The sequence below is a fragment of the Sorex araneus genome, chromosome 7 (assembly GCF_027595985.1).
Source record: "Sorex araneus isolate mSorAra2 chromosome 7, mSorAra2.pri, whole genome shotgun sequence".
In the NCBI taxonomy this organism is placed as follows: Eukaryota; Metazoa; Chordata; class Mammalia; order Eulipotyphla; family Soricidae; genus Sorex; species Sorex araneus.
The window spans coordinates 37,260,688-37,287,459 of record NC_073308.1 but is presented as its reverse complement, the minus strand read 5'-3'; the positions used below and the strand labels follow the sequence as shown (position 1 = coordinate 37,287,459).

General features: G+C 58.8%; 2 protein-coding genes across 2 annotated transcripts; one reads left to right on the top strand and one right to left on the bottom strand.

Annotated features, from left to right (window-relative positions):
- Positions 1 to 9,961: 9,961 nt before the first annotated feature.
- Positions 9,962 to 22,487, top strand: REN (renin). The gene is made up of 10 exons (XM_055144220.1): positions 9,962 to 10,056; positions 14,616 to 14,766; positions 15,212 to 15,335; positions 17,205 to 17,323; positions 18,741 to 18,937; positions 20,073 to 20,081; positions 21,451 to 21,570; positions 21,823 to 21,967; positions 22,114 to 22,212; positions 22,326 to 22,487. The coding sequence occupies exons 1-10, from the start codon at positions 9,962 to 9,964 to the stop codon at positions 22,485 to 22,487; spliced, it is 1,221 nt and encodes a 406-aa protein (XP_055000195.1).
- Positions 22,488 to 25,516: 3,029 nt separating this feature from the next.
- On the bottom strand, positions 25,517 to 26,202 carry LOC101549194 (phospholipid hydroperoxide glutathione peroxidase-like). The gene has a single exon (XM_055144645.1). It carries the CDS (start codon positions 26,132 to 26,134, stop codon positions 25,661 to 25,663), a length of 474 nt encoding a protein of 157 aa, XP_055000620.1. The 5' UTR covers positions 26,135 to 26,202; the 3' UTR covers positions 25,517 to 25,660.
- Between the last annotated feature and the right edge of the window lie 570 nt (positions 26,203 to 26,772).

The window sequence follows — 26,772 nt, the reverse complement described above, 5'->3', positions numbered from 1 at the left end:
TGGAAGGTTCAGAGACTCTCCTTCGCCTCCTGGAAATGGATAGTCAGACCATGAGGCAGAAAGACAGAGGCCCATCTCATGACGGAAATTTATGCTATGTATTCTTCATTTTATAACTGATTTATAGCGTGCGTTCCAAAGAGATGATTTTGCTTGTGGGTGGAAAGTTTTCAAAGGATGCCCACCCTCTCTGTGCTTGGATGAACTTCTCTGTTCCAGGCTAAGAAAATGCTGATTTGAGGAGACTCCCTATAGCCGTACGGACAAGGTGCCATCACCTGCGGGCACCCCCACGTTGCCTGAGCCTACAACGAAGTAATGGTGAGGAAGCAGTGATGCCCTATAAAAACTGGCACGGGGACCCCCCTATGCTCTGCCTAAGGTGTCAGGTGCTGGCCTGATCACCGCTGGATCAAAGACCTCCTCGTTCTCCCGCATGGACCACCTTCATGTGCTAGATCAAGTGACCCCCGTGACAACACCCAGAACCCAAAAGTACCAGGAGGGGAAACAACTGCCCGAACTGGGCATTCACCCCACTGACTCGCGTGGCTCCTGCAGGTCTCCCTGGAGGCAGCGCTACAGCCGGGCTCTCCTCCTGCCTCTCTCCCCCAGCACCCCACCCCACCCCACCCCACCCCACCCCGTGGAAAAGGCTGCAGGGATTCGTGATCCCAGGGGCTCAGCTTTTCCAGAGTCTGCACCCCTTTTGCAGGAAGCAGGTTTCGGGGCCAGCCGTTCCCTACTCCAGACTCCAGCCTCCAAACACTCCTGTTTGGTTGTGGCCCCAACTCCAGCCTCAGCCTCTCAGGCCACAGGCAGAGCCAGCAGGCGGCTAAGAGGGGCTGGGAAAGGAGCAAGGAAAGCGAACCCCCCACCCCCAGTGCTGACCTCAGTTCCTTTTTCCCCCTTCATGGAATTCCTGTGCCTCCAGCTCTCTGCTCCCCTGCAACTCTGGCTCGGCTCTGTCTCTCTGTCTCTCTGTCTCTGTCTCTGTCTCTCTCTCTCCAGTAGAAATTGATTTAAGAATTTTGGCAGGTAGGAATCCTGACTCTACACTCAGAAATTACTCCTGGCCGTGCTTGGGGGACCACATGGGATGCTGAGGAGGGTCAGACCCAGGTCTGGGGGACGCCAGGCCAGCACCCTCCCCGCTGTGCTGTTGCTCTGGCCCTGCAGGGCTCACTCTTGACAGTGCTTGGGGACCCAGTGGGGTGCTGGGGACTGAACCCTGGTCTACCATGTGTGACACAAGCATCCCACTTACCGGACTGTCTCTCCAGCCCACCCCTGACCTCTGATTATTTCACTTCACATGCGTCACTCAGATTGCTCCTATTTCACTGAGAATGGGAACCTGGGGTGGGGGCACCTCCTACGTGGTTCTGGTGACCCAGGATCCTCTCCCAGTGGTTCTGTCAGCTGGCTGGAGGGCCAATGTGAGGGCCCGATTATACGGTGTGGAGTGGCAGTGCTGGGCCACCCCACTGGTTGCGCCCAGTGATGCTCAGGGGGCCCGGTGATGCAGGGGTTGAACTAGAGCCAGCCATGCATGCACACCGCATGTGCCAACCCTGCACCATCTCTCCTGCCCTGCGATGGGAATTGTGGCCATTTCATAGTGGTCCCACATATTCTCTGCCCACTCGCCTACCCGAGGCCCCTGGGTTGCTTCCACATTCCAGCTCTTGCCAGTAACTCCCCCACTTCCCCTCTGAGCTCTGTCTGCAGCCCCCATGGCCCCTCATCTCTCCGCGCCATTATTCACACTATCACCCTTGACCCCAGTGCTGAGCTCAGGGTACAGGAAGAGAGTATTTGTGGGTGGTGTCCACAGGAAATGTGTATGGGGGTTATGGAGGTGTGCGTGCACGAGGGTGCATATGGGGGTGTGGATGGGGGTGTGTGGATACATACGGGAGTAGATATGGGGTGTGAATGAGGGTATATATGGGATGTGCTGGGGGTGTACATGGGGTAGGTATGAGGGTTCTCATAGGGGTGTATATGGGGTGTGCATGAGGGTGCATATGGGGGTATATATATGGTGTACATAGGGGTGTATATGGGGGTGTGAATAAGGGTGTATATGGGGGTGTGTATGGGGTGCATATGGGGGTATATATGGGGTGTACATAGGGGTGTATATGGGGGTGTGCACGAGGGTGTATATGAGGGTGTGCATGGGGGTATGTATAGGGCTGTGCATGAGGGTGTATATGAGGGTTTGCATGGGGTGTAAATGGGGGTGGGTGTGCATGAGGGGTGTATAGGGGGGTGTGCATGGGGATGTATATGGGAGTGACATGGGGGTGTATATGGAGGTGTGCGTGGGGGTGTATATGGGAGTGTGTGAGGGTATATGTGGGGGTGTGCATGGGAGTGTATATGGGGGTGTACATGGGGGTGTGCATGAGGGTATGTATGGGAGTATATAAGGGGGTGTGCATGGGGTTGTATATGGGGTGTATATGAGGGTTTACATGGAGTATAGATGAGAGTTGGCATGGGGTGAATATGGATGAAGGTTTGGGGGTGTGTATGGGGGTGTGTATGGGGGAAGGTATTTGGGCAGGGCTGGGGATATTCATGGGGTGTACATGGGAGTGTGCATGGGGTGTCCCTGGGGAACTTGTATGGTGCTGTGGGCTGGGAAGGTCACAATGCCGGGTCCGCAGGAGGATTCCTGAAGAGTCCAGAAGAATCCTGAGCGCTGACCTACGCTGTCCGTGCCCGGACTCTGACCGCATCCTGCAGACTTTGCAAAGCGCCCTCTCCCCCAAAGCCAGGAGGCCAGCGGAGCTGCCCACAACCCAGCCCTCCCTCTCCCCGCCCACAGCCTCTGCGGCACTCAGCTGCTGCCCCAGGGAGGGGGCTCAGCTCCTCCTCCCTCAGCTCTGAGAAGCCTCGGTTCCCCCCACCCCATAAAGAGTGGGGGTACGAGCACCATTCATGGAGCTGCACTGAGGGCGCTCACACTGACCAGCCCCTGACCCCCGGTCCCGGGGTGGGAGGCAGCGCCCCCTTCCTCGCCGGCCTGCTACATGCCTCCACCCCACCCATTCCCCCCTCCCCCCCACCTCTCCCGGAAAGTCAGACAGAGGACAGGGTGGGGGGCGAGGGAGAGCCGGGCAGGACACCCACCGCACCACGGCAGCCCCACTGACCACTGGGCGTGTCAAGGAAGAGGATGTCCAGGGCCCGGCTGTGCTCCCCGCTACCCGGAGACCCTGTCCTCGCCCTGGCCTCAGCCTTAAGCACCCCCGCCCCCTCTGCTGTCGCTGTGAGACTCACTCACGGGGTCCCGCCCCGTCCTTTACCGAACACCCGAAGACCGACTGTGCATCAGGTTTAGGGCCTCCCGCACCCCACCCGTGCGTCAGCCAGGGCAGCCCCCTGATGGCGTCACCATCCACGCAGACAGTGACCTGGCCAGCCCCCACACTCACAGTTCCCCGGTGCCCCCTTTCACTCACCCCTCCCCGCACCCTACATCCTGTTTCCTTTGTCCAGCTGCACAGTTCACACACACACACACACACACACACACACACACACACACACACACACACACACACACATGTCCTTCAGCTCGAGCCTCCTCAGCCATGGCCACAGCCAGGCCGCCCCCTCGCCCTCCTCTCGGGCATCAGTACTTCCCCAGGAGGAGGCAGGGGTGACACCAGCCTCTGGAGGGCCTCATCCCCCCTCGTCCCCCCCTCCCGGGCCTCATCTCCCCCCTGCTCCCCCCAGGGCCTCATCCCCCCCACACCCCCAGGGCCTCATCCCCCCAGAGTCCCGCCAGCCGCAGCCTCACTTTCCATGTTTCATGAACCGTCTGCGTGTTCCCCACCCCCCCCATATCCCCCCCTCCCTGCCAGCACCGTGGAGGAGGTCGTGACTGACTTCCTGTGACAGCGGAGAGGACCCAGGGAAGGATTCCCCAGCAGGGATGCGCCCTCCACGCCCCATTCTCCTTCCGGTCAGGCCCTGCCCTCAAGACCTCCCTGTGCAGCTGGGCCTTCCCCCTCCCAGCCTCTCTCCAGGCTCCTAGAGCATCTGAGAGGGCAGGACTGAGACTGAGGGGAGTGCAGGGGAGGGGAGATGAGGGGCGTGGGGACAGCCCCAGGGTCCCTTCTGAGCAAAGTGCTCAGCCCCTGCCGTGCTCCCAGTCCTCTTCCTCTCCCTCCTCCCCGAAGCCCCTGCTCTGACCTCACCACAGCACCCCTGTCCCCCCCACACCCCCACCTCCCAACACGGGCACAGCCAGTGGCCAGCGGCCTGCCGGGGCTCTGCTGTCCCCTTCCTCCTCCTCTTCCTCCCCCGCCCTCCCTGCCCCTCCCCGCTCCCCGGTTCCCAGGCTGTATCGCCAAGGGAAGGCGAGGCCTCCTCTGGGACACCTGTGAGGTGACCCTGACTGTCCCTGGGTCACAGCCAAGCCTTTCCCGCTTCTGAGCTCCGGCTCCCTCCCTCTGCGCCCTGCGTCTCACGGGCCTCCAGAAACATCCCCCTCCCTCGGTACTGGGCCCCATCCTCACCCCATCCTGCAGGCTTTACTTCCTTCCGGGGCTTCTCTGAAGTCCGCCCAACTGTTTCCCTCTCCGTCCTCACCCCCCACCGCCCTCAAAGTCCCCCCCCCCGCCCCCGCCACCGGCTGTGCCCCTGTGGCCTCCTGGCTGGTGGCAGCCCCTGGACTCGGCGCCACGCCCAGTGCCTGCCAGGCTCCAGGGCAACAGACCCCTGGCTGCAAAACCCCCCCGGGGGCATCAGTGCCCGCTCCTCAACCCACCACAGCGTCCACCGCTGTTGGGGAACGGCCTGGCGTTCTGGAGTGCCCTCCCCCTCGTCTTCTCATGTTGATGCTGCCAAACTGGGGGTCACGCATGTTTGTTTTGGCGGCTGCCCGTGGGTCGCTCGTGGACTCACACGCTCAGCCACTGTGCCTCCAAGGCTTGCTCACATGTTCACGGGGCCACACTCGGGCTACAGTGCTCCCCAGGGGTAGGTACACATAGGTGCACACCACATAGGTGCCCCTGGTGGAGTTGGCACGCCCCGGGCTTAGAGGCCACACACTCTAGTGGCACCAGGGGTCCCAGAGAGTGGGGCTACAGGGACCCCACTTGGCAGCCGCAGGAAGAACCAGGGATTGAAATCACGGTTTCTCTCTTTCTTTTTTTTTTTTTTTAGAATTTTTGGAATTTTTATTATTTATTTATTTATTTATTTATTTATTTTGGCTTTTTGGGTCACACCTGGCGATGTTCAGGGGTTCCTCCTGGCTCTGCACTCAGAAATTACTCCTGGCGGTGCTCGGGGAACCATACGGGATGCTGGCCCCCGTATGGCCAAACCCGGGTTGGCCACGTGCAAGACAAATGCGCTACCTGCTGGACTATTGCCCCAGCCCCTGGCGGTCTCTTGTTTGTACGGCGGCATCTTTTATCACTGAGCCATCCCCGGGAGCCCCCGACCTTCTTCCTCTTTTCAATTAAAGTGTTACTGACTTATTGATTTAAAGTGGTTCTCTGTCTCTGCATTCTGTCTCCGAGGCAGACTGGTGGGAGGGAGGCAAACAGGGGCATTGGTGGAGGGAAGTGGACCCTGCTAAAGGGAGCGGGGGTTGAAACATCCTATGCCTGAACCTGACCATGAGTAACTTTGTAATTTCATGGTGACTAAATAAATAATAATAAAGTATTCTGTTTCCGGAGCACTGGCGAAGGGAGCGGTGTTGAAACATTGATACTGAATGCCTGAAAACTAATCATGAACAACTTTGTAATTTCATGGTGGCTACATTTAAAAATATCCTAATAAGGAAAGTATTCTGTGTTTCAGGAGTAGGATCGCAGACCTAAGCCACGCCACACCCAGTCCCCCGAGGAACCTTTCTGGTTGGACACTCGAGTCAGTTCTGAAATGGGTTCGGGGTCCTGCTGCCAAACTCTGCAGCTTGACCCGATCACTTCATGCTGGAGAGACCTTGGGAAAGTGACGAAGTTTCCTCCTTTGTGGAGTGGTTGAGAATGGTCCTGCCTCATCCCGTTGTGAGAAGTACAAGAAACTGTTGAAACAGTGCCTGGTATTAAGGAGCTTTCATAAAACACGAGCTCTTGGGGCCCACGAGGGATGGCCCATGGGCAAACGCTCCTGTCCGCAAGGTCGAGAGTTTGATCCCCGGGCGGCCCACATACGCCGAAGGCAGTGCGGGCAGCTCTGCTGTCTGTGCCACTATAGAGGGTGCGCTCTCTGGCACACCACGGCAGGTGCTTGCGAGCACCACCCTAGCAGCACGGGGAGATTGTGCATCAAGCCAGAATGCTGTGAGACCACCCCTAAAACAGGCGACCCCTGGCCAGTGCCGGCCCACGCTCTGCCCCCAAGCGTGCGTCCCCACGAGCACAGTGGCCTGGCGAGCGAGCAACACAGCCACGTGTGGGGCCACGGCCTGGTCACTGTCCAGCCAAGGAGGGAAGGGGGACAGCAGACAGGAAACTCTGTCCCTCTCTGCCCACCCCAGGGCCTCTCGGGGACCCTTTCTCCTTCTTTTTTATAATTTTTTTTTAAATTTTATAAAGTAGTTCACAATGAGCTTTAGCAATAGCACAGCGGCAGGGCGTTTGCCTTACACGCGGCAGACCCAGGTTCGATTCCTCCGCCCCTCTCAGAGAGCCCGGCAAGCTACCGAGAGTATCTCGCCCGCACAGCAGAGCCTGGCAAGCTACCCATGGCGTATTCAACATGCCAAAAACAGTAACAACAAGTCTCACAGTGGAGACATTAATGGTGCCCGCTCGAGCAAATCGATGAGCAACGGGACGACAGTGACAGTTCACAATATTTGATTACATTTAATATTCAAACACCAGCCCCACCACCATGACACCTTCCCACCACCATATCTCGGCTGTTTCCATCCCAAACCTCAATCGCTGCCCCAAAACAGAACCGAAATCATATAGCATTTCCCTCTAAGGTGGCTGCCTCCTGCTTTGCATCCCAACAAACGTGGTGCAGTACTCTTGGAGTAAGCGTAGGGTGTGTTTCATGAAGTGTCACGCGGCCACATTTGCGGTCCAAGAAAAACTTCACTCGTGGGTGAGGCTCGGCCTGAGTGTGTGGAGGGCGGCCGTGAGTGTGGCGATGGTTTAAGTTCTGTAGGTTTTTGGCTGCCGGGCTGGGTCCCTTGGGGCGGGCAGGGGTCTCACCCACCCCACTCTGGGGCGCCCCGAGTGAAACAGCCTGGTGCCGGCTGGCAGCATGGTTATGGCGAGCGTCATGTTATGCTCCCTACTGGGAGAGAAGGACGTGCAATCTGGATGGTGGCCGAAGACGAGGTTACCTGGCGCCAGCCCAGGGTGGCTTATGGGCATGACTGATGAGCTACGGAGACACAGGGATACGGGCAGAGGAGCAGGGACCCTTTCTCACCTTGGTTCCTGTGTCCCCGCACCCGGCCACACACAGGATTCCCTCCCCCACTCTCCTTCGCCTCCCCAAGCTGCCCTGCTCCCAGCACGCCGGCTCCTTACAGTGGGAACCTTCCTGCACCCCCACCCCCACGTGATGCCTCGTCCCGGTTCCCCTCTGCCCGCATCTCCCTCGGCCCTGAGAGTGAGCAACCCCCAAGAGCAGAAACGATCGTGTTTGTCCCCTTCGTGACTCCGGCGTCCTGAAGTGAAACACTCAGTGACTATTTGCTTCCAAACAGCACTGAGGCCCGTGGGGCACTTGACTGATGTTCATCCAATCTAACCAAGATCAACCCCCCACTTTGATAGGTCCAGAGTGTGTCCCCCCAAACACTTCCCGCACGCACTGCCAACCCCGGTGTCTGGCAGCTGCCCTGGAGGCTGTGACAGTCCCCTGACGCTGATCCCCGTGTTCCTACTCACTTCAGCAGCAGAGACGGGCTCCCTATGAAGGGGGTTTCTTTCCTTTTTGTTTTGTTTTGGAGCCACACCTGGCAATGCTCAGGTCTTACTCCTGACTCTGTGCTCAGGTCTTACTCCTGGCAATGCTCAGGTCTTACTCCTGGCTCTGTGCTCAGGTCTTACTCCTGGCTCTGTGCTCAGAATCACTTCAGAGACCTTATGGGCTGTTAGGGATCAAATCTGGGTCTGTTGTGTGCAAGGCAAGTGCTTTACCTGATGAACCATCACTTTTTTTTTTTTTTTTTTTTTTTTACTGTACACAGTTGGGGCAGCCCAGAATATAAAATCCCTAGAGCATCAGAGCAGGAAGACATCTTAGAGGCTGTGTGCTTCATGGTCCAGATTTGGGGAAGGAGATCAGAGAGGGACAGAGAGGGCTCCAAAATCACACAGCAAGTTTTTTTTTCTTTTTTCTTTTTGGGTCATACCTGACTAGGCACCAGGGTTACTCCTGGCTCTCCACTCAGGAATTACTCCTGGCAGTGCTCAGGGGACCCTATAGGATTCTGGGAATCAAATCTGGGTTGGCCGTGTGGAAGTGGGCTTAGGAATAAAAACCATGGGGTTCGAGCAATAGCACAGCAGGTAGGGCGTTTGCCTTGCACGCGGCCGACCCAGGTTCTATTCCCAGCATCCCATAGGGTCCCCTGAGCACCGCCAGGAGTAATTCCTGAGTGCAGAGCCAGGAGTAACCCCTGTGCATCGCTGGGTGTGACCCAAAAAGCCAAAAAATAAAAAAGAAAGAGAGAGGAAATAAGGAAGGAAGGAAGGAAGGAAGGAAGGAAGGAAGGAAGGAAGGAAGGAAGGAAGGAAGGGAGAGAGGAAGGGAGGGAGGAATGGAGGGAGGGAGTGGGGAGGGAGGGAGGGTGGAGGAAGGGAGGAAAGAAGGAAGGGAGGGAGGAAGGAAGGGAGGAAGGAAGGAAGGAAGGAAGGAAGGAAGGAAGGAAGGAAGGAAGGAAGGAAGGAAGGAAGGGAGGAAGGAAGGAAGGGAGGAAGGAAGTAAGGAAGGGAGGAAGGAAGGGAGGGAGGGAGGAAGGAAGGAAAAAAGGAAGGGAGAAAGGGAGGGAGGGAGGGAGGAAGGAAGGAAGGGAGGGAGGAAGGAAGGAAAAAAGGAAGGGAGAGAGGGAGGGAGGGTGGAAGGAAGGAAGGAAGGAAGGAAGGAAGGAAGGAAGGAAGGAAGGAAGGAAGGAAGGAAGGAAGGAAGGAAGGAAGGAAGGGAGGGAGGGAGGGAGGGAGAGAGGGGGAGAGAGACAGTGTACACGAGAGAAGGAGGCAGAGTGGTCCAGGCTTAGGGCTGAGCAGAAGAGGAAGCTCTGGGGGACCAGCTGCCACACCTCACTCTTGGTGGGCAGCACCCACACCGCAGGGGCTGCCTCCCCCCGCACCCCCCACCCCACCCGAGACGTGGTCTCTGAGCAAGGCTGCAGCCGCCTGCCCCGCTGCAGGGGAGGAAGCTGCTCAGGGCTGGGCAGCAGAGGCACGGCCATGGTGGAAACGGGACTTGGCACATCCCGGGGCCCGGGAGCAGCTGGCACCTGGGCATGGGGCTAGCTTGGACTCCAAATGGCACCACTGACCCGCAGCCTGAGGGGGACATGAGGACAGAGGCACTGCCCACACAGAGATGGGAGCAGCCTGGGGCGGAGCGGGAAGCTGCGCTGGGGTGGGGGGCTGGGAGGCAGGTTCCCCGCCTGGCCCGGCCCTGACCTGCGCCCGCCCCGCCCCGCCCGGAGCTCCAGATGCGGCTTATCAGCATCTGCCCCCAGGAGGCCCCGGGCCAGGGAGCCTGGCTCGGGCTGGGGCTGGGGCTGGGGGTGGCGTCACCAGGATCACTTTCCCACAGCCCCTTCCTCTGTTTGCCCGTCCACCTAGCAGGGTCCCCGGGGAGGATTTATTGCCGCGGGCCCTGCCATCTGGCCCTGGCGATAAATCAGCACCGGGCAGGGCTGCAGTCCTGCTGGCCGGAGGGGATAAAAGGGGACCCCGGGGCTCGGAGGGGCCCAGAGACGGGGAACGCCTGCAGCATGGCCCGGAGCAGCGCGGCAGCGAGATGGGGCGTCCTGGTCCTGCTCTGGGGCTGCACCGCTGGCCTGCCCACAGACAGCAGCGCCTTCAGACGGTACCGGGGGCGAGGGGCGGCGGCTGCAGGGCTCTCTCCTTCCTAACACCCCCCCCCCGCTTTCTTTTTCCTTTGTTTCTTTGTTTGGGGGCCACACCAGGCTGTTCTCAGGGGGGTTAGCCCTAGTTCTGCGCTCAGTAATTACTTCTGCTGGGGCTCGGGGGACCCTGTGGGATGATAGGGATTGAACCCAAGGTCGGCCGTGTTGCAAGGCAAGCGCCCTGCCCGCTGTCCTATCCCTCCGGCCTCTTCCCCCAGTTTTCTGGTCTGTGATGTTCCCCAGAGCAGCTGGCCAGGGAGATCCTGTCCTGGCTGGAGAGGCCAGGGGGCTGGCTCAGTGGCGCAAACCAGACTGGGGGGGGGTCTCGTCTTTTGACGTCTGCCCAGATCACCACTGGGGAAGGGAGCTCAGAGAGGATCAAGATATATTCCCCCCTTTTTCATTTTGGTTTTGGGGCCAGACCCCAGGGTGTTCAGGGGTTACTCTTAGCTCTGCACTCAGGGATCCCTCCTGGACGTGCTTAGGGGACCCTATAGGATGCCGGGGATTCGAACCCGGGTCAGCTGCATGCAGGGCAAGCACCCAAATGGCCATACTCTGGCTCTGGCCCCTCAAGATGTACGCTTTGACATCAGAGGTTTGCACCCTAGTTCAGAAGGGCACGGGTGGTACAATCATGTCTTCTCTTCTGGTTGAGGGAATCGTCCTGGTTTAACATGTTGACTCTGGTGCTGTCATTTGTGTTAACTGAGGCACAGCCACGTGGTGGCATGGGCACCATTGTGTCTCCCTCTGACACCCCCGCAGAGCTCTTTGACCTCCAGGTTTCTGTTTAATAGACTGACAGCCCCTGCTTCACAGAGCTGCTCTGAAAGTTTAATGAGATTTAACACCTGCATGGCCTTGGCATGAGGCCAGTGCATTAACAGAAGCCAGATGTGGCTGATACAATCCGGGGTGGATCGTCATGAGTGTCCAAAGAAGGGCTTAAGGCCACCCAAAGCAGGAGCGAGAGAGAAGGAGCCTAGACAAGGCACGAGGGCCACTGGAGGGAGAGGCAGGATGGACGCGGGTCCCTCAAAAAAGGGGCTACCCGGGGGCTGGAGCGATAGCACAGAGGGTAGGGCGTTTGCCTTACACGCGGCCAACCTAGGTTTGATTCCCAGCATCCCAAATGGTCCCTTGAGCACTGCCAGGGGTAATTCCTGAGTGCAGAGCCAGGAGTAACCCCTGTGCATCGCTGGGTGTGACCCAAAAAGGGAAAAAAAAGAAAAGGGCTTTTGCTTGGGGAGTAGAGATGGACCCAAGACAAGAGGGCAGGAGATGTAGACAGTGCCAAGCCAATCAAATGTCGGGATATGTTGATGGTGGTGCAGGTAAACCAATCAAATGTTGGGATATGCTGATGTGGTGCAGCTAAGCCAATCAAATGTCGGGATATGTTGATGGTGGTGCAGCTAAGCCAATCAAATGTCGGGATATGTTGATGGTGGTGCAGCTAAGCCAATCAAATGTCAGGATATGTTGATGGTGGTGCTGGGCTCCAGAGATGCGGGGAGGTCCCGGAAAGCCCAAAGGACTGAGCACCCGCTTTGCAAACCAGAGGCCAAGATTTGATCCCTGACACTGTGTCAGCCCCAGCACCATCGGGAGTGACCTCGGCCGAGTCAGGAGTAGCCTCTGAGCACCACTGGGTGTGGTCCCAAAAAGCAAAGCAAAGCAAAAACCAAGTGCAGAGGGGCTCGGTGGGCGGGGGGGGGGGGGGCAGGCATTGGGACAGCTGTGGGCACAGCTGCCTGCACCTGCACCCCATTAATAGAGCATCTTTATCATCTACACGGCCCTTCTCTGGGGCAGATACTACCCTTGAGTCCTTTAGTTCGTTTGTCTGTCTGGGGGCCACCCCCAGCAATGCTCAGGGGTTCCTGCTGGCTCTGCACTCAGGGACCTCTGGTCGTCCTGGCATGGGATGCTGGGGATCATACCCGGTCAGCCGTGGGCAAGGCAAGCAACCATCTCCGCTGTACTCTCTAACTAGCCCTGAAGTCCATTGTTACTGGCATGAATGGGGCTCTGGAAAGGCCCAGAGAGGTTAGGTGAGCTGCTCAGGACCACACCGGGAGTACAGGAGCAAGCACCTGCCCATGTTCACTATGCCCTCTCCACCAAACAGCACTGCCTACATGAGCCAGCTTTGCACACTCTCAAAACATGGGGCGGAGACCCCAGACGGTCCCCCCCAACCGCTAGGCATGACCCCCTCCAGCAACAATAGGACGAGAAAAGTTCCGTGACGGAGGTGAGCTTAGAGATGAGGCCCGTGGCGCTGGAGTGATAGCACAGCGGGAAGGGCGTCTGCCTTGCACGCGGCCAACCTGGGTTCAAGTCCCAGCATTCCATAGGGTCTCCCGAGCACTGCCAGGGGTAATTCCTGAGCGTATGAACCAGGAGTGACCCCTGTGCATCACCGGGTTTGAGTCCCCCCCAAAAAAAGAAAAGAGATGAGGCCCGTGCTGTTCTCGAGGAGGTAAGGGGTGCGGTGTGGGGAGGGGGCGCAGAGCAGCTCAGCATCTACAGCAGTGGACGCATCCTCCTGGAATCAGACCGTCTGTCCCTCTGTTTGTCCGCCTATAAAATGGGAATAGCGCGATTCCTCTGGGGCTGCTGAGACTCCAATAAGCCCCTCCTTGCGGCTCTGCTTGGTGGACCATTTTCTGACGCTTCCCCCCCCGCCCCCATTAGATGCCCAGAACCCACCACCCACGCTGGATGCAGGCAGCAAAGGGCAGGGCCCTGGAGCACAGGGTTCCCACAGCGGGCTGCATGCGCTGGAGCAGTCTGGAGTCAGGGCTGGGGCACCCCCTGTAGAATACCCACGTAGCCAGCCTCCCCCCCCCCCACTGACCTACCTAGGCTCCTCTCCTCCCGAGGACACCCCCTTCACCTCCACCCACATCCTATGCCCTGGGCACAGCGCAGCGCCTGCGGGTAGCTGCGGCGGGAGGCTGCTGCCACCTACAGGCCACACCTGGAGCAGCTGTCTCCTATCCCGCCTCGTGGGGGCGCTCGACCCTCTCATTAGAGGGGCGTCATTGCCTGCCGTCGCTCTGCGGGGGGTTTCCCTGAAGGCGGTGCCAATTTGGGGCCAATTCCAGCGGTGGAAGTAGAACCCAGACACCCCCCCCCACACACACACACATGCCCTGCAGCCTTCTGTGGCACCTCCATGTAACATCAAGAGACTTTTTAATTTTTAATTTTTTAAATTTTTTTGCTTTTTGGGTCACACCCAGCGATGCTCAGGGGTTCCTCCTGGCTCTGCTCTCAGGAATTATTCCTGAAGGTGCTTAGGGGACCACATGGGATGCTGGGAATCAAACCCGGCTCGGCCGTGTGCAAGACAAGTGCCCTACCTGCTGTGCTATTGCTCAGGACCCCCAAAGAGATATTTTTAATCCTGATTATTGTGGAGCCGCCCCAGCTGGGCGGGAGGGGGGGCATGTGGTTCCAGGGGCCGAACCTGGGCCCATCCATACATGAAAGGAACATGCTCAACCACTTGAGCCACATCCCTGGCCCCAATGGTGTTGACAGTATTTCTATCTCTGATACTGAGCTGGACATGGGTGCAGCATGCGATTATGAAGGGAGTGAAGGAATGAATCCCAAACAAAAAACCACGTGGGGGCAGGGAGCAAAGTGACACCTAATCGAGAAGAGAGCGGAGGTGACTGGATGCCAGCCTGGGGATTCAGAGAGCGCTTGGGGGGGCCTGAGCAGTAGTACGGTGGGCCAGAGGCCTGCCTTGCATGAGGCAGACCCGGGTTTGGTATCCAGCATCCTGTATGGTCCTTTGCCTGGAGTGATTCTCACTGCAGAGCCAGGAGTAACCCCTGGGCATTGCCAGGTGTGGCCCCCAAATAAAAACTAAAGAGAAGGGCTGGAGCGATAGCACAGGGGGTAGGACGTTTGCCTTGCATGGGGTCGATCTGGGTTTGAGTCCCAGCATCCCATAGGGTCCCCTGAGCACCACCAGGAGTAATTCCTGAGTGCAGAGCCAGGAGGAACCCTTGAGCATCGCTGGGCATGACCCAAAAAGCAAGAGAGAGAGAGAAAGAGAGGCAGAGAGAGAGAGAGACAGAGACAGAGACAGAGAGACAGAGACAGAGAGACAGAGACAGAGAGAGACAGAGACAGAGAGGCAGAGAGACAGAGACAGAGAGACAGAGACAGAGAGACAGAGACAGAGACAGAGAGGCAGAGAGAGAGACAGACAGAGAGACAGAGAGAGAGGCAGACAGACAGAGACAGACAGAGACAGACAGAGACAGAGACAGAGAGACAGAGACAGAGAGAGACAGAGAGACAGGGAGAGACAGAGAGACAGAGACAGAGAGAGAGAGAGAGAAAGAGAGAGAGAGAGAGAGAGAGAGAGAGAGAGAGAGAGAGAGAGAAGCCTCTGGCGAGGAGCTAAGTTTGCGGCCATCCCCGAGGCTTCTAGCGTGTTCTGGTGGAGGCAGCAGCCTCTCCCACCTTCTCTCCCTGGGTGCCGGGCCAGGATCTTCCTGAAGAGAATGCCGTCGGTGCGGGAGAGCCTGCAGGAGCGCGGCGTGGACGTGGCCAGACTCGGAGCTGAGTGGAGCCAGTTTGCTGTGGGACTGGCGCTGGGCAACAGCACCTCCCCCGTGGTCCTCACCAACTACCTGGACGTGAGTGCTGGGGCCCAGCCCTCCTCCCGCGCAGCTTTCTCCCTTCCCCCGTGCCCGCTGAGGAGTTGAGGAGCGCGGGGCCCCTCGCCCACTCCCAGTTCTAACCGAGACGCCCGAGACGGTGCAGGAAGGAGCCTGGAGCGTGGGGTGCAGGCTGGCGCTGGAGCCCAGGTGCCCCTGCGCGGGCAGAGCCTGGCCAGGCGGGCTCCCTGCTCTGGGCCTGTCTGTGGCGGGGCGGGGTGCCCGCCTGTCCCAGGCGCCTTTCCTGGGAAGTCAGACGGCACAGCCAGCCCTCGCCCTCGCCCCTGCTGGAAGAGGGGGAACCCAGAAGGGCTGCTGACTGCCCAGTCCTACCCCGAGGGCCAAGGTGGGTGGGTGGGGGTCATCAGGCGAGACCCCCACGGCTCCCCCCCAGCTCCTCCAGACACTTTCCCCGTCCCGACAGACCCAGTACTATGGCGAGATCGGCATCGGCACCCCACCCCAGCCCTTCAAAGTCATCTTCGACACGGGCTCCGCCAACCTCTGGGTGCCCTCCAGCAAATGCAGCCCTCTCTACACCGCCTGTGGTGAGCCTCCGGCCCCCCCCATCCCCCCATCCCCCTCCCCCCCCCAGCAACCCAGCCCAGGGGCCTCTCGCCCACCCGCTGCTTCTGCTTTTAGCCCCCGCCCCGGGAGGGGAGGGGAGGGGAGGGGAGGGGAGGACGCCCCCAGGTCTCAGTTACCAAATTGCCCCCCCAGAAGTCCTGCTCCCTAGAGCCAAAGGCTCTCACCACCACCCCCAGCCGCCACCCCAGGCTCGTCCTGCCCTCAGCCAGCAAGTCTTAACGCCTCCCAGAATCTTTTCCCTGTCTTAGCTCGGAAATGATTTTAAAATGTTTCATGGGGGGCTGGAGCAATAGCACAGCAGGTAGGGCGTTTGCCTTGCACGCGGCCGACCTGGGTTCGATTCCCAGCATCCCATATGGTCCCCTGAGCACTGCCAGGAGTAATTCCTGAGTGCATGAGCCAGGAGTAACCCCTGTGCATCGCCGGGTGTGACCCAAAAACCAAAAAAAAAAAAAAAAAAGTTTCATGGTTGGGCAGGGGGGCTGGAGCGATAGCACAGCGGGTAGGGTGTTTGCCTTGCACGCGGCCAACCTGGGTTTGATTCCCAGCATCCCATATGGTCCCCTGAGCACTGCCTGGAGTAATTCCTGAGTGCAGAGCCAGGAGTAACTCCTGTGCGTTGCCAGGTGAGACCCAAAAAAGCAACAAAACAAAACAAAAAATGTTTCATGGGAGGGGGTGCAGCAGGTAGGGCGCTTGCTGTGCGTGTGACAGACCGGGGTTGGATCCCGGCATCTCATATGGACCCCGAGCACTGCCAGGAGTAATTTCTTAATTTCTTTCTTTCTTTCTTTCTTTCTTTCTTTCTTTCTTTCTTTCTTTCTTTCTTTCTTTCTTTCTTTCTTTCTTTCTTTCTTTCTTTCTCTCTCTCTCTCTTTCTTTCTTTCCTTCTTTCTTTCTTTCTTCCTTTCTTTTTTTTATAATTTATGGATTTTTTTTTTTTTTTTTTTGCTTTTTGGGTCACACCCAGCGATGCTCAGGGGTTATTCCTGGCTTTGCACTCAGGAATTACTCCTGGCGGTGCTGGGGGACCATATGGGATGCCGGGGATCGAACCCGGGTCGGCCGCGTGCAAGGCAAACGCCCTACCCGCTGTGCTATCACTCCGGCCCCTAATTTATGGATTTTTTAAATTAGTGAGTCACAGTGAGGGTACAGTTACAGATTCACACATTTTCGTGTTTGTTTTACCCTCATGCAATGTTCGAGAGCCCATCCCTCCACCAGTGTCCATTCTCCACCACCAATGAACCCAGTATCCCTCCCACCCCTGATCCCATTCCCCCCACCCCACCCTGCCTCTGTGGCAGGGCATTCCAATTTGTTCTCTCTCTCTCTCTCCTTTTGGGTGTCGTGGTTTGCAATAGGGGTATTGAGTGGCCATCATGTTCAGTCTCTAGTCTACTTTCAGCATGCATCTCCCTCCCCACTCGGGGTTTCCAATCACATTTTACTTGGTGTTCCCTTCTCTATCTGGGATGACTTTCCCCCAGCGTGTCAGGGTAGCTTCCAAACCATGGCAACAACCCCCTGCCAGGAGTAATTTCTGAGTGTAGAGCCAGGACTAAGTCCTGAATCCACACACACTTCAGGTGTGGTCCAAAAACAACATTAATAATAATAATAATAATAACTCAAAATTCAAAATGAAGCGCTCCATTGGAGACCAGACCCTCAGAGCTATGAATACCCAGCACAGTTCCTGCTTGAGGAGACCCACTTTCCAAGCCCTCCGCCTCCAGGCTCCCTGCTCCCCGCCCCTAAGCCAGACCTCCATGGCCCCGCGAGGGTCTGGCTGCCCTCTGGCTGAGCCCGACTCCCTCTGCCAGAGATCCACAGTCTCTACGACTCTGCGGAATCCTCCAGCTACATGGAGAACGGGACCGAGTTCACCATCCGATACGGGTCCGGCAAAGTCAAAGGCTTCCAGAGCCAGGACGTGGTGACGGTGAGTGGGACCGCCTCAGGGCAGCCTAGCCCGGGCCCTCCTCTTCCCTAGCCCTCTGAGGGTCCACAGCTTCTCCCCCCACCCCCCAGCTGCCAGGCTGAGCCCCTGGGATGGGGCACAGCTGAGTGCCTGGCACCCTGGTGACGTCACAGGTTTCTGCCCCACTCCTGAGGGCGCGTCAAGAGCCCCACCCAGCCTTGCCAATGCCTCACAGGCTCCGGGTCAGAGGTTACACAAACCCAGAGACAGGCCAGGGATCCTGTTATGGTCAGGCCTGTTTAAACATCTGCCAGAGGCCTGATTGGCTTCTGTGGTCACACCCCATGTGCTCGTGGGCCATCCTGGCTTGGCGTTCTGAGCACCGTGTGGTGCCAGGACTGACCTGGGGCTTTTGCAAGCAAAACGTTCTTTCTCCCGCACCCAAAACGCACTTTACTTCTGTCGTGGTTTGGTTTGGGGCCACACCCTGGCTCTGTGTTCAGAGGGCCATGCGGGGTGCTCGGGCTTGAACCCAGTCAGTCCCCAACCAAGAGCACACTGGGTCGTGGCACGTGTCCGACCCGCTGTGCTACTGCTCTGGCCCCTAAATTGCACTCTTATTTCTTGATTGTTTATTATTATGATGCCGTCACTGTTGTTGTTGGGGGGGCCACACCCGGCAGTGCTCAGGGGTTATCCTGGCTCCATCTCGGGGTCAGTCCTGGCTGTGCTTGGGAGACCAGGTGGATACCACGGTCAAACTTGGGCCTCCTGCATGCAAAGCGTCCACTCTCGGAGGCGTCTCTCTGGTGCTTTTCCTCATTCTCCTCATTCGTGGCGCGGGCTCTAACCCAGGCAAGGCTCTGCCTCGGAGCTCGGAGCCCTGGCCAGGCAGAGGGCGGATTGGGGGGGTAAAGCCAGGGCCTTGTCTTTTGTTTCCTTTGCTCTGTGCGGGACCCCTTCCCTGATCTGGGGTTCCGCCAGCCTCTGCTCTGCCTGGGTGAGGTGAGAGGCCCAAGGACCCTAGGAGGAAACCAGTGTTGGTTCCCATCTGTGAAACCCGGAGAAAGAAGCTGAAGGGGCGGCTTAGAGAACCCTTAACCCACAAGAGGGGCACGGGGAGAAGCCCCAGCCCTGCCCAGTGGGAAAGTGGGCCACGGGGAAGGAGGGGCAGCGCCTGGCAGTGCCCCCTTCTCAGCCACTGCCCCGCCAGCCACCAGGTAACCTCCCTCCTCTCGGGACCCCCCGGCCTAGAGGCAGCTTGTTAGAAAGGCTGTGTGTGTGTTTGTGTGTGTGTGTGTGTGTGTGTGTGTGTGTGTGTGTATTTTGTCCCCCAGAGAGGCGAGTCTCTGGGGCCCCCCCAGTCAGGGGGAAGCTCTTCTCTGTCCCTGTCTGGGGGCTCGGCCGTGACCCGGGGCTCTGGCCCCTCCTCCTACAGGTCGGTGGAATCACGGTGACGCAGACGTTCGGCGAGGTCACGGAGCTGCCCCTGATCCCTTTCATGCTGGCCAAGTTCGACGGGGTCCTGGGCATGGGCTTCCCGGCACAGGCCGTCGGAGGGGTCACTCCCGTCTTCGACCACATCCTCTCCCAGAGGGTCTTAAAGGAAGACGTCTTCTCGGTCTACTACAGCAGGTGGGGGCACGGCGGGGGCGGGGCGCCGTCAGGGAGCGTGGAGCAGGGTCTGGGGGCGCCCCTGGTTGAGGGTTCAACCCCAAATCAGAGCTGCTCTGCCCGAGAGGGGAGCCTCCACGCAGACAGGAAGGAAATGAAAATCAAACAAACGTCAGCAGTCCGTGGGGCTGGGGCCATAGGACAGCAGACAGCCAGGATGTCTGCCTTGCACACGACCCCCTAGGCTTGATCCCCAGCACCCCGATATGGTTCCCCAAGCCCTGTCAGGAGTGATTCCTGGGTGCAGAGCCGGGATCAGCCCTGAGCACCGTCAGCTCTGGCCCCCCAACAAACAACTGCAATGACAGGTCAGCAGTCAAGGGCTGGAGAGAACTCGGTGGGACGAGGTGAGGGCTTTGCATGCAGGACCCCCAATTTCCACGCCTGATACCACATGGTCGTCCCCGCCCCTGCCCCCGAGCACTGCAAGAAGCGACGTGAGACTGTCCCCTGATTCTCCAGCAAGAAGCCAGGGGTAGCCCCTGAGCACCCCCCGGGTCTGGCCCCCAAACACAAAATTAAAAAGAAGCATCCATTTCATTGGTCCGCCAGGCCACATTCCACGGCCCAGCGGCCTTTGCGGCTAGAAGCTTCTGTGTCGGTTGTGCCGCGTCAGCCGCCTGCAGTGGTGCAGAAAGTCCTGTCGGGCGGCCCCGCTCTGGGCTGAGAGCAGCTGGACGGGGTGCAGGAGGGACAGGCTGGCGGTGATCTGGTCAGTGCTCACCACAGTCCTGCCCCCTTCTTTGGCCTGCTCACTGATCCCCAACCAGCAGGGTGCCGAGGCCCCAGCACCCAGCACCCAGAGTCCCACGCTTGCAGTCACCCCGGCACACGGGGCGGCCACCAGGGCAGGGAGGGCGAGGAGCGGAGCCTGGTGGGCACGGCTCCTGCCTGCGGCTCGAGAGCCCAGGAAGCCGCTGCGGCCAGCAGCCGGCCTGGGACCTGCTCTGGACGGGGGGCGGGGGAGCAAGGCTGGGTGCCCTAGGAAATGAGAGTCTGCATGGAGCGTGGAGCCGGGACTGGGGAGAGAAAGCCCCCTCTCCCCACCCCCACCCCCATTTGGCTCCCAGAGAGGATGTGGCAAGGCTTCAACCAGCAGCTCGGAGTGGGCGCCGGGGGCAGGCCACGGCCCGTGGGGGCCACGCCACGGGGAGGGGGACTGCGTTGGACAGCGCAGCGGGAGATGCACCCTGGAAAGCAGGAGCTTGAAAATGCAGAAGGAGGGGTTGGAGTGATAACACAGCGGGTAGGGCGTTTGCCTTGCACGCGGCCGACCCAGGTTCGATTCCCAGCATCCCATATAGTCCTCTGAGCACCGCCAGGGGTAATTCCTGAGTGCAGAACCAGGAGTAACCCCTGTGCATCGCCGGGTGTGACCCAACAAGCAAAAAAAAAAAGAAAAAAGAAAAAAAGAAAATGCAGAAGGAGACGAGTGAGGGCAAAGCGGGAAGGATTCTGCAAGCAGGAAGAGGAGGGGCGGCCCTCCCCTTCCCTGGACCCCAGGGAGAGACTGTCCGGGGCTGCAAGGGGCAGGGGCGAGGCCCATGCACGAACGTGTAGACTAGTGGAAGTCTGTGCTGGCCGGTCCGGAAGTGTCCAGCCTCCCCTCCCGCTGAGCAGAGGCCTCCTGTGTGTCCCTGTGTGTCCCACTGTGCCTGGTCACATACCGTGGGTGCTGAGCACGCAGTGACCCTTTGCAGGTGCGCCCTCTGGAAGGTGGCCCGGGCTGCGGGAGTGTCACGCCACACCATGGATGGGCTCTGGACGGGACACCGGGAGCTCTGGCTCCTGTCCAGGTCTGGTGACACTGGGCCAGTCACGTCACCTCTGGCCTGAAGGTCAAAGGGGACAGCGCAGGGAGGCTGGCTCTCTGCCTTCTCTTTTTCTGCGGAAATTCCAAGTAGGGGGGCAGGACCCCCTCCCCCAGCCATGGGTGCCAGAGCACCCGGCCGAGTCACACTCCTCCTGCCTCTCCCACCCCAAACACCCCCATAGGCCAGACTCCGCCCCCAGCCCAGCACCCCTGTCCTGCCTGCACCCGCTGGACCCAAACCCAAGTGAGGGTGGGGTCACTTGTCCTTCTTTTGTTGTTGTTTGGGGTTCTTGTTTCTGGGGCACACCCAGCAGTGCTCAGGGGTTCCTCCTGGCGGTGCTCAGGGGGACCCTAGGGGGTGCCGGGATTGAACCCGGGTCAGCTGCATGCAAGGCGAGCGCCCTACCTGATGTCCTATCGCTCCAGTCCCTGATGGGCTGTCTTTGGTGTCATCCTCACTGTCCTTGTCCCATCTGTGGCCTGACTGGGTGCCCTCTTGGGCGCACTGGACCGTCCAGGTGACGCTTGGAGAGGGGCAAGGAAGGAATGTTCCGGATACTGCCTGCCCGCAGCCTCCAGCCGTGCCCTCTGTTCACCCGTGCTTCCTGCTCTGGGCCCGGCCCGCCCAGGGCCTGCAGGTGAAGGTCTTCTCTTCCCTCAGGAATTCCCACCTGCTGGGCGGAGAGATTGTGCTGGGGGGCAGCGACCCCCAGTACTACCAAGGCAATTTCCACTACGTGAGCGTCAGCAAGCCCGGCTCTTGGCAGATCAACATGAAAGGGTCAGAAATCTCGGCCTCCCCCCACACACCCCCAAACGCCACTGCCCGGGGACCCCCCACTACCAGCTTGGCTGAGGGAGGGGCGGGGTCACTCCACAGCCCCTGTTGTCCACGTTTGCCCTCTGCCTGCTCTGTCAGGGACCGGGACCCCCAGTAGGAACCACCCAAGCCCTCGCACCTTTCCTTGCGGCTCCCGCACCCTGTCTGTGTGTCTGTGTGCCTGTCTGTGTGTCTGACCGCGGCCTCCCGCAGGGTGTCTGTGAAATCGGCCACGCTCCTGTGCGCCGAGGGCTGCACCGCGGTGGTGGACACGGGAGCCTCCTACATCTCGGCCCCCACCGGCTCCCTGCGGCTGCTCATGGACACTCTGGGGGCCAAGGAGCTGAGCGCCAACGAAGTAAGATGCTAGAGGGGCCGTGAGCCTGGGGCAGAGCCAGGCTCCGGGTGGCCATCGAGGCTTGCCCTGTGGCCCCTGCATGGGCGGGGGGTGGAGGAGGGGTGCAGGGGCCTACACCCAGAGTGACTCCCTTTCCCCTGCCCCAGTACGTGGTGAGCTGCAACCAGGTCCCCACGCTGCCGGATATCTCCTTCCGCCTCGGGGGCAGGGCCTACACCTTGACCAGCGCCGACTACGTCTTACAGGTGCGTCGGCCCCAGGTGGAGCCAGGGGGAGGAAGGAGGAGGGGGCGGCCACCGACGGGGTGGGATGGAGGGTCCGAGGCTGCGGGCTCTGAGAGTTCCGCGCTTCCTGCCAGGAGCCCTACAGCCACGAGGACCTGTGCACACTGGCCCTCCACGGTCTGGACGTCCCCCCGCCCACTGGGCCCGTGTGGGTCCTGGGCGCCAGCTTCATCCGCAAGTTCTACACGGAGTTTGACCGGCGCAACAATCGGATTGGGTTTGCCTTAGCCCGCTGAGCGCATCAGCCGTCAGCGCGCCCTGGGAGGCCGCGCGCTCTGGAACCCCGCCCCCGCCCCACCCACGCACCTCTGCCCCACCCCCACCCCCCACGCAGGGGCGGCCACAGGGTGTGGAGCTCTTTTCTGGAGCTGCCCTGCCCACCCCTCTCCCCACGCACCAGCTCTTCTCTGCTTTGAGGACAAATAATAAAGACTCAATAGTCACAGCCCCCTGGTGCCTGCCTGACCTCCCCGGGGCTGGGTGGGGCTGGACACACAGGGACCCTCTGGCCTCGCGTGATCATGCACGAATAGGGCTGAGACACAGAACGACAAAGCATGCGTGAATTCGCCTGTATGCAGGGCGGTGTAGGTGGGCCCGGAAGAGGCGCTGGCAAGTGCTGGGTGCAGAGTCTGTGCACCCTTCCCGCCCTAGCAGCACCTGGCCAGCTGGGCAAGACCCCTGACCTGTGGGCAGGAAGTCTGGGGTCCTGGAAGCCACCACAGGCTGAGCTCGTGGGCCAGCACAGATACTGCCTGTGGCTCCAGCCCCAGCCCTGTAGTCCAAGCCAGTGGGTCCGCCCGAGATCTAGCTGATACCCCCCTTTTTTTTTCTATTTCGGTCACACCCGGCGATGCACAGGGGTTACTCCTGGCTCATGCACTCAGGAATTATTATATATTTTTAAAAATTTTAAAATTTTATTGAATCACCATGAGATAGTTACAAGCTTTCATGTTTGGGTTATAATCTCACAATGATCAAACACCCATCCCTCCACCGGTGCACATTCCCCACCACCAATATTCCCAATATATCCCCCCCTTTCCCACCCTACCCCTGCCTCCATGGAAGACAATATTCCCCATACTTTCTCTCTACTTTGGGGCATTATGGCTTGCAACACAGACACTGAGAGGTCATCATGTTTGGTCCATTATCAACTTTCGGCATGCATCTCCCATCCCAACTGGTTCCTCCAGCCATCATTTTCTTAGTGACCCCTTCTCTATTCCATCTGCCTTCTCCCCTCCACTCATGAAGCAGTCTTCCAGCTATGGGGCAATCCTCCTGGCTCTTGTATCTACTGTCCTTGGGTGTCAGCTTCATGTGATGTTATTCTATACTCCACAAATGAGTGCAGTCCCTCTATGTCTGTCCCTCTCTTTTTGACTCATTTCACTTATATGCACTCAGTAATTACTCCTGAAATTACTCCTGGTGGTGCTTGGGAAACCATATGGGATGCTGAGGGTCGAGCCCGGGTCGGCCACATGCAAGGCAAACGCCCCACCTGCTGTGCTATCGCTGCAGCCTCCTAGCTGATACCCCTTTACTTTCCACACCTGGCGGTGCTCAGGACTTCCTCCTGGCTCTGTGCTCAGGGTGGTGCTCAGGAGCCCATATGAGGGTCCAGGGATAGAACCCAGGTCAGTCATGTGCGAGATAAGCGCCTTACCCGCGGGACTATCTCTCTGGACCCTGATACGCCTTTGGGACCCTGAGGTTTGGAGAGGAAAAGCATCTGTCCGACATGGCTGTGAAGCAAGGCCAGGTCGAAGCCCACCAAAAGCAAGTCCTAGGGGCCTGCCTAGCCAGCCAGGTGTGTCTTCCCAGGTTGCGGATCCCACCCTCGATGGGCTGACAGGCGCACCCACCCCCTCACTGCCAGCCTCCACAGCGTGGGACTCAGCGGGATGGACCGTTCCCTGCTCCTGTCCACCCCGGGGTGTGGAACTTGGGGAGTGGGCAGCTGCGGCCCCCAGCCAGCCGATGCTTCCCATCACGTGAGCAGCTCACCCCGCTTTGGACACAAAGGGCGACCCCTGTCCAAGTGGCTTCCAGACTAGGGCCTCGCCCGCTTTTCCCCTTGAGCCTCCCCTTACGCCTGGGAAATACAACACAGGTGAACAGTCCAGAAATACCTCAGGCTCCCGGCAGGTCTGATTCTGAATTCACTCTTGGTCCTTGCACCTTTGCCTGCTGCCAAGTTTTGTCCCCTCACATGGGGTCACCGACCAGCAGTGGCTGAAGTTACTAGGCTGGAGGCCAGCAAGCCCACAGACCATGGAGTGTGCGGGCAACGCCGGATTCTGTGTCCTCCGGGACCTCAGCCAGCGGCTGCTCTGAGCTGACGTGCCCACTTAGATGGGTTTCCTCACTGCCAAAAGGAGCTGCAGGGGTCTCTCCCGGCTCCCACATTCTGGGGCTCACGGTATGAAGTTGGCACTCATTCTCTTTGCTGTCCAGTCACAGCCGGTGATGTACATTCAAACGAACCTTTCAGTTCGCAGGGAAACTGGGGACATTGGTGGAGGGAAGTGGACACTGGTGAAGGGATGGGTGCTCAAACACTGGACCCCTGAAACCTAATTTTTTTTTTAGTTTATTTTTAATTAGTGAGTCAACGTGAGGGTACAGTTACAGATTTATACATTTTTGTGCTCATGTTTCTCCCTTACTAAGTTCGATAACCCATCCCTTCACCAGTGCCCATTCTCCACCACCAGTAAACCCAACATCCCTCCCCCCCTCCCCAGTCCCGTCTCCCCCCACCCCACACTGCCACTATGGCAGGGTATTCCCTTTTGTTCTCTCTCTCTGATTAGGTGTTGTGGCTGAAACCCAATCTTGAATAATAATTTTGTCACTGTCACTGTCATCCCATTGCTCATCAATTTGCTCAAGCGGGCACCAGTAACGTCTCCATGGTGAGACTTGTTGTTACTGTTTTTGGCATATCGAATACGCCACGGGGAGCTTGCCAGGCTCTGCCGTGCGGGCGAGATACTCTCGTTAGCTTGCCAGGCTCTCCGAGAGGGGCGGAAAAATCGAAACTGAGCCGGCTGCATGCAAGGCAAACGCTCTACCGGATGTGCTATTGCTCCAGCCCAATAATTTTGTAATTCACAATGATTAAAAAAAAAAACTTAACTTTTTATTTATTTATTTATTTATTTATTTATTTTTTTGCCAATTTGTATGTTTTATTCCAAGAAGGCAGCGGGCGTGGGGGGCACCGAGCCTTAAGCTGGGCCTTGGGGCCTTCCTCCGGCAAGGGGGTGCACGCCGGGTTCTCGGGTCTGCCCCACCAGCGGGCTGGTTTGCAGGCAGACCGTCATGGGCGCCGGGTGGAAGGCTCCGAGGGGCACAGTTGGGGGGCTCGATGTGGGGGCAAAGATCGGTGCAGTTATAAGTAGCAAGGCAAGTCCTTCTCGATCACCAGGGGCTCTTCCATGGGGCCGTAGCGCTTCACCACACAGCCATTCTTGTCGATGAGGAACTTGGTGAAGTTCCATTTGATGGCATTTCCCAGAATGCCCCTGCCCTTGGGCTGGGCTTTCATCCACTTCCACAGCGGGTGGGCATCGTCCCCATTCACACAGATCTTGCTGAACAAATCGAATTTGACGTTATAGCCTGCAGCGAACTCCTTGATCTCTGCATTACTCCCTGGCTCCTGCTTGCCAAACTGGTTGCAGGGAAAGGCCAGGATCCGTAAACCGCACTCAGCATACCGGGCGTGCAGGTCGACAAGCTGAGTGTAGTTTACCTCGGTCTTGCCTCATTGCGAGGCCACGTTGGTGACGATGCACACGTGGCCCCGGTACTTGTCCAGATTCACCATGCGCCCATCTATGTCCTTGGCTGAGAATTCGTGCATGGAGGTAGCACAGCGCCAGTCATCTCGGGACGCGCACTCCCATTCTGCCCTTCTGCTTCCTTTGGCTCAGTGACCGCATCCAGGGGAGCCTCCTGGGAGGCCAGGCCCCTCCCCATCTGCCACCTGATGGACTCCGGCGACCCTCTGGTTCTCCCTCCCGGTCTGTGACTCTCACCCTTACATCTGGCCATCTACCAAAAACTTAACTTTTTAAAGGTCACACCTCTCAAGGGGCTGGGTCACAGGCCACACAGACCGTTCCCCTGGGGAGAAGCTCCTCTGGGCAGTGCTGATGGTGGGCCTGTCCCAGAGGTTCCTGAGAAGGCCCAAGGGGTAGATGGGGGTCACGGGAAGGGCCCCTTCAGAGCAGGTGCTTTCCTGGGGCTGGGGTGGGGGGAGCAGCAGGAGCTACCAGCCAGTTGGGGAGACTATGAAACCCCACGGCCAAGTTCACTTGCCAACACTCCCCCACCCCCGCCCGCCTGAGGTCCTGAGCCCCACTGGGCACCCAGTCCTCACGGTCAGTCCCCCAGACCCAGCCCTCGGACGGGGAGGGGGTTGGGACAGGCCCAGAGGAGGGGCTAGGAACCTCCCGTGACTCGGGGGCAGCGTCCTGGGTCCCCCACCCCACCCCAGCG

What these genes read in the sequence shown, in the direction of transcription:
- REN (XM_055144220.1), top strand. Translation starts at nt 9,962, where the DNA reads ATGGCCCGGAGCAGCGCGGCAGCGAGATGGGGCGTCCTGGTCCTGCTC. An exon ending in CCCTCTCTACACCGCCTGTG is followed by an intron (nt 15,336 to 17,204) that starts GTGAGCCTCCGG and finishes TCCCTCTGCCAG; the next exon opens with AGATCCACAGTCTCTACGAC. An exon ending in TGGCAGATCAACATGAAAGG is followed by an intron (nt 21,571 to 21,822) that starts GTCAGAAATCTC and finishes GGCCTCCCGCAG; the next exon opens with GGTGTCTGTGAAATCGGCCA.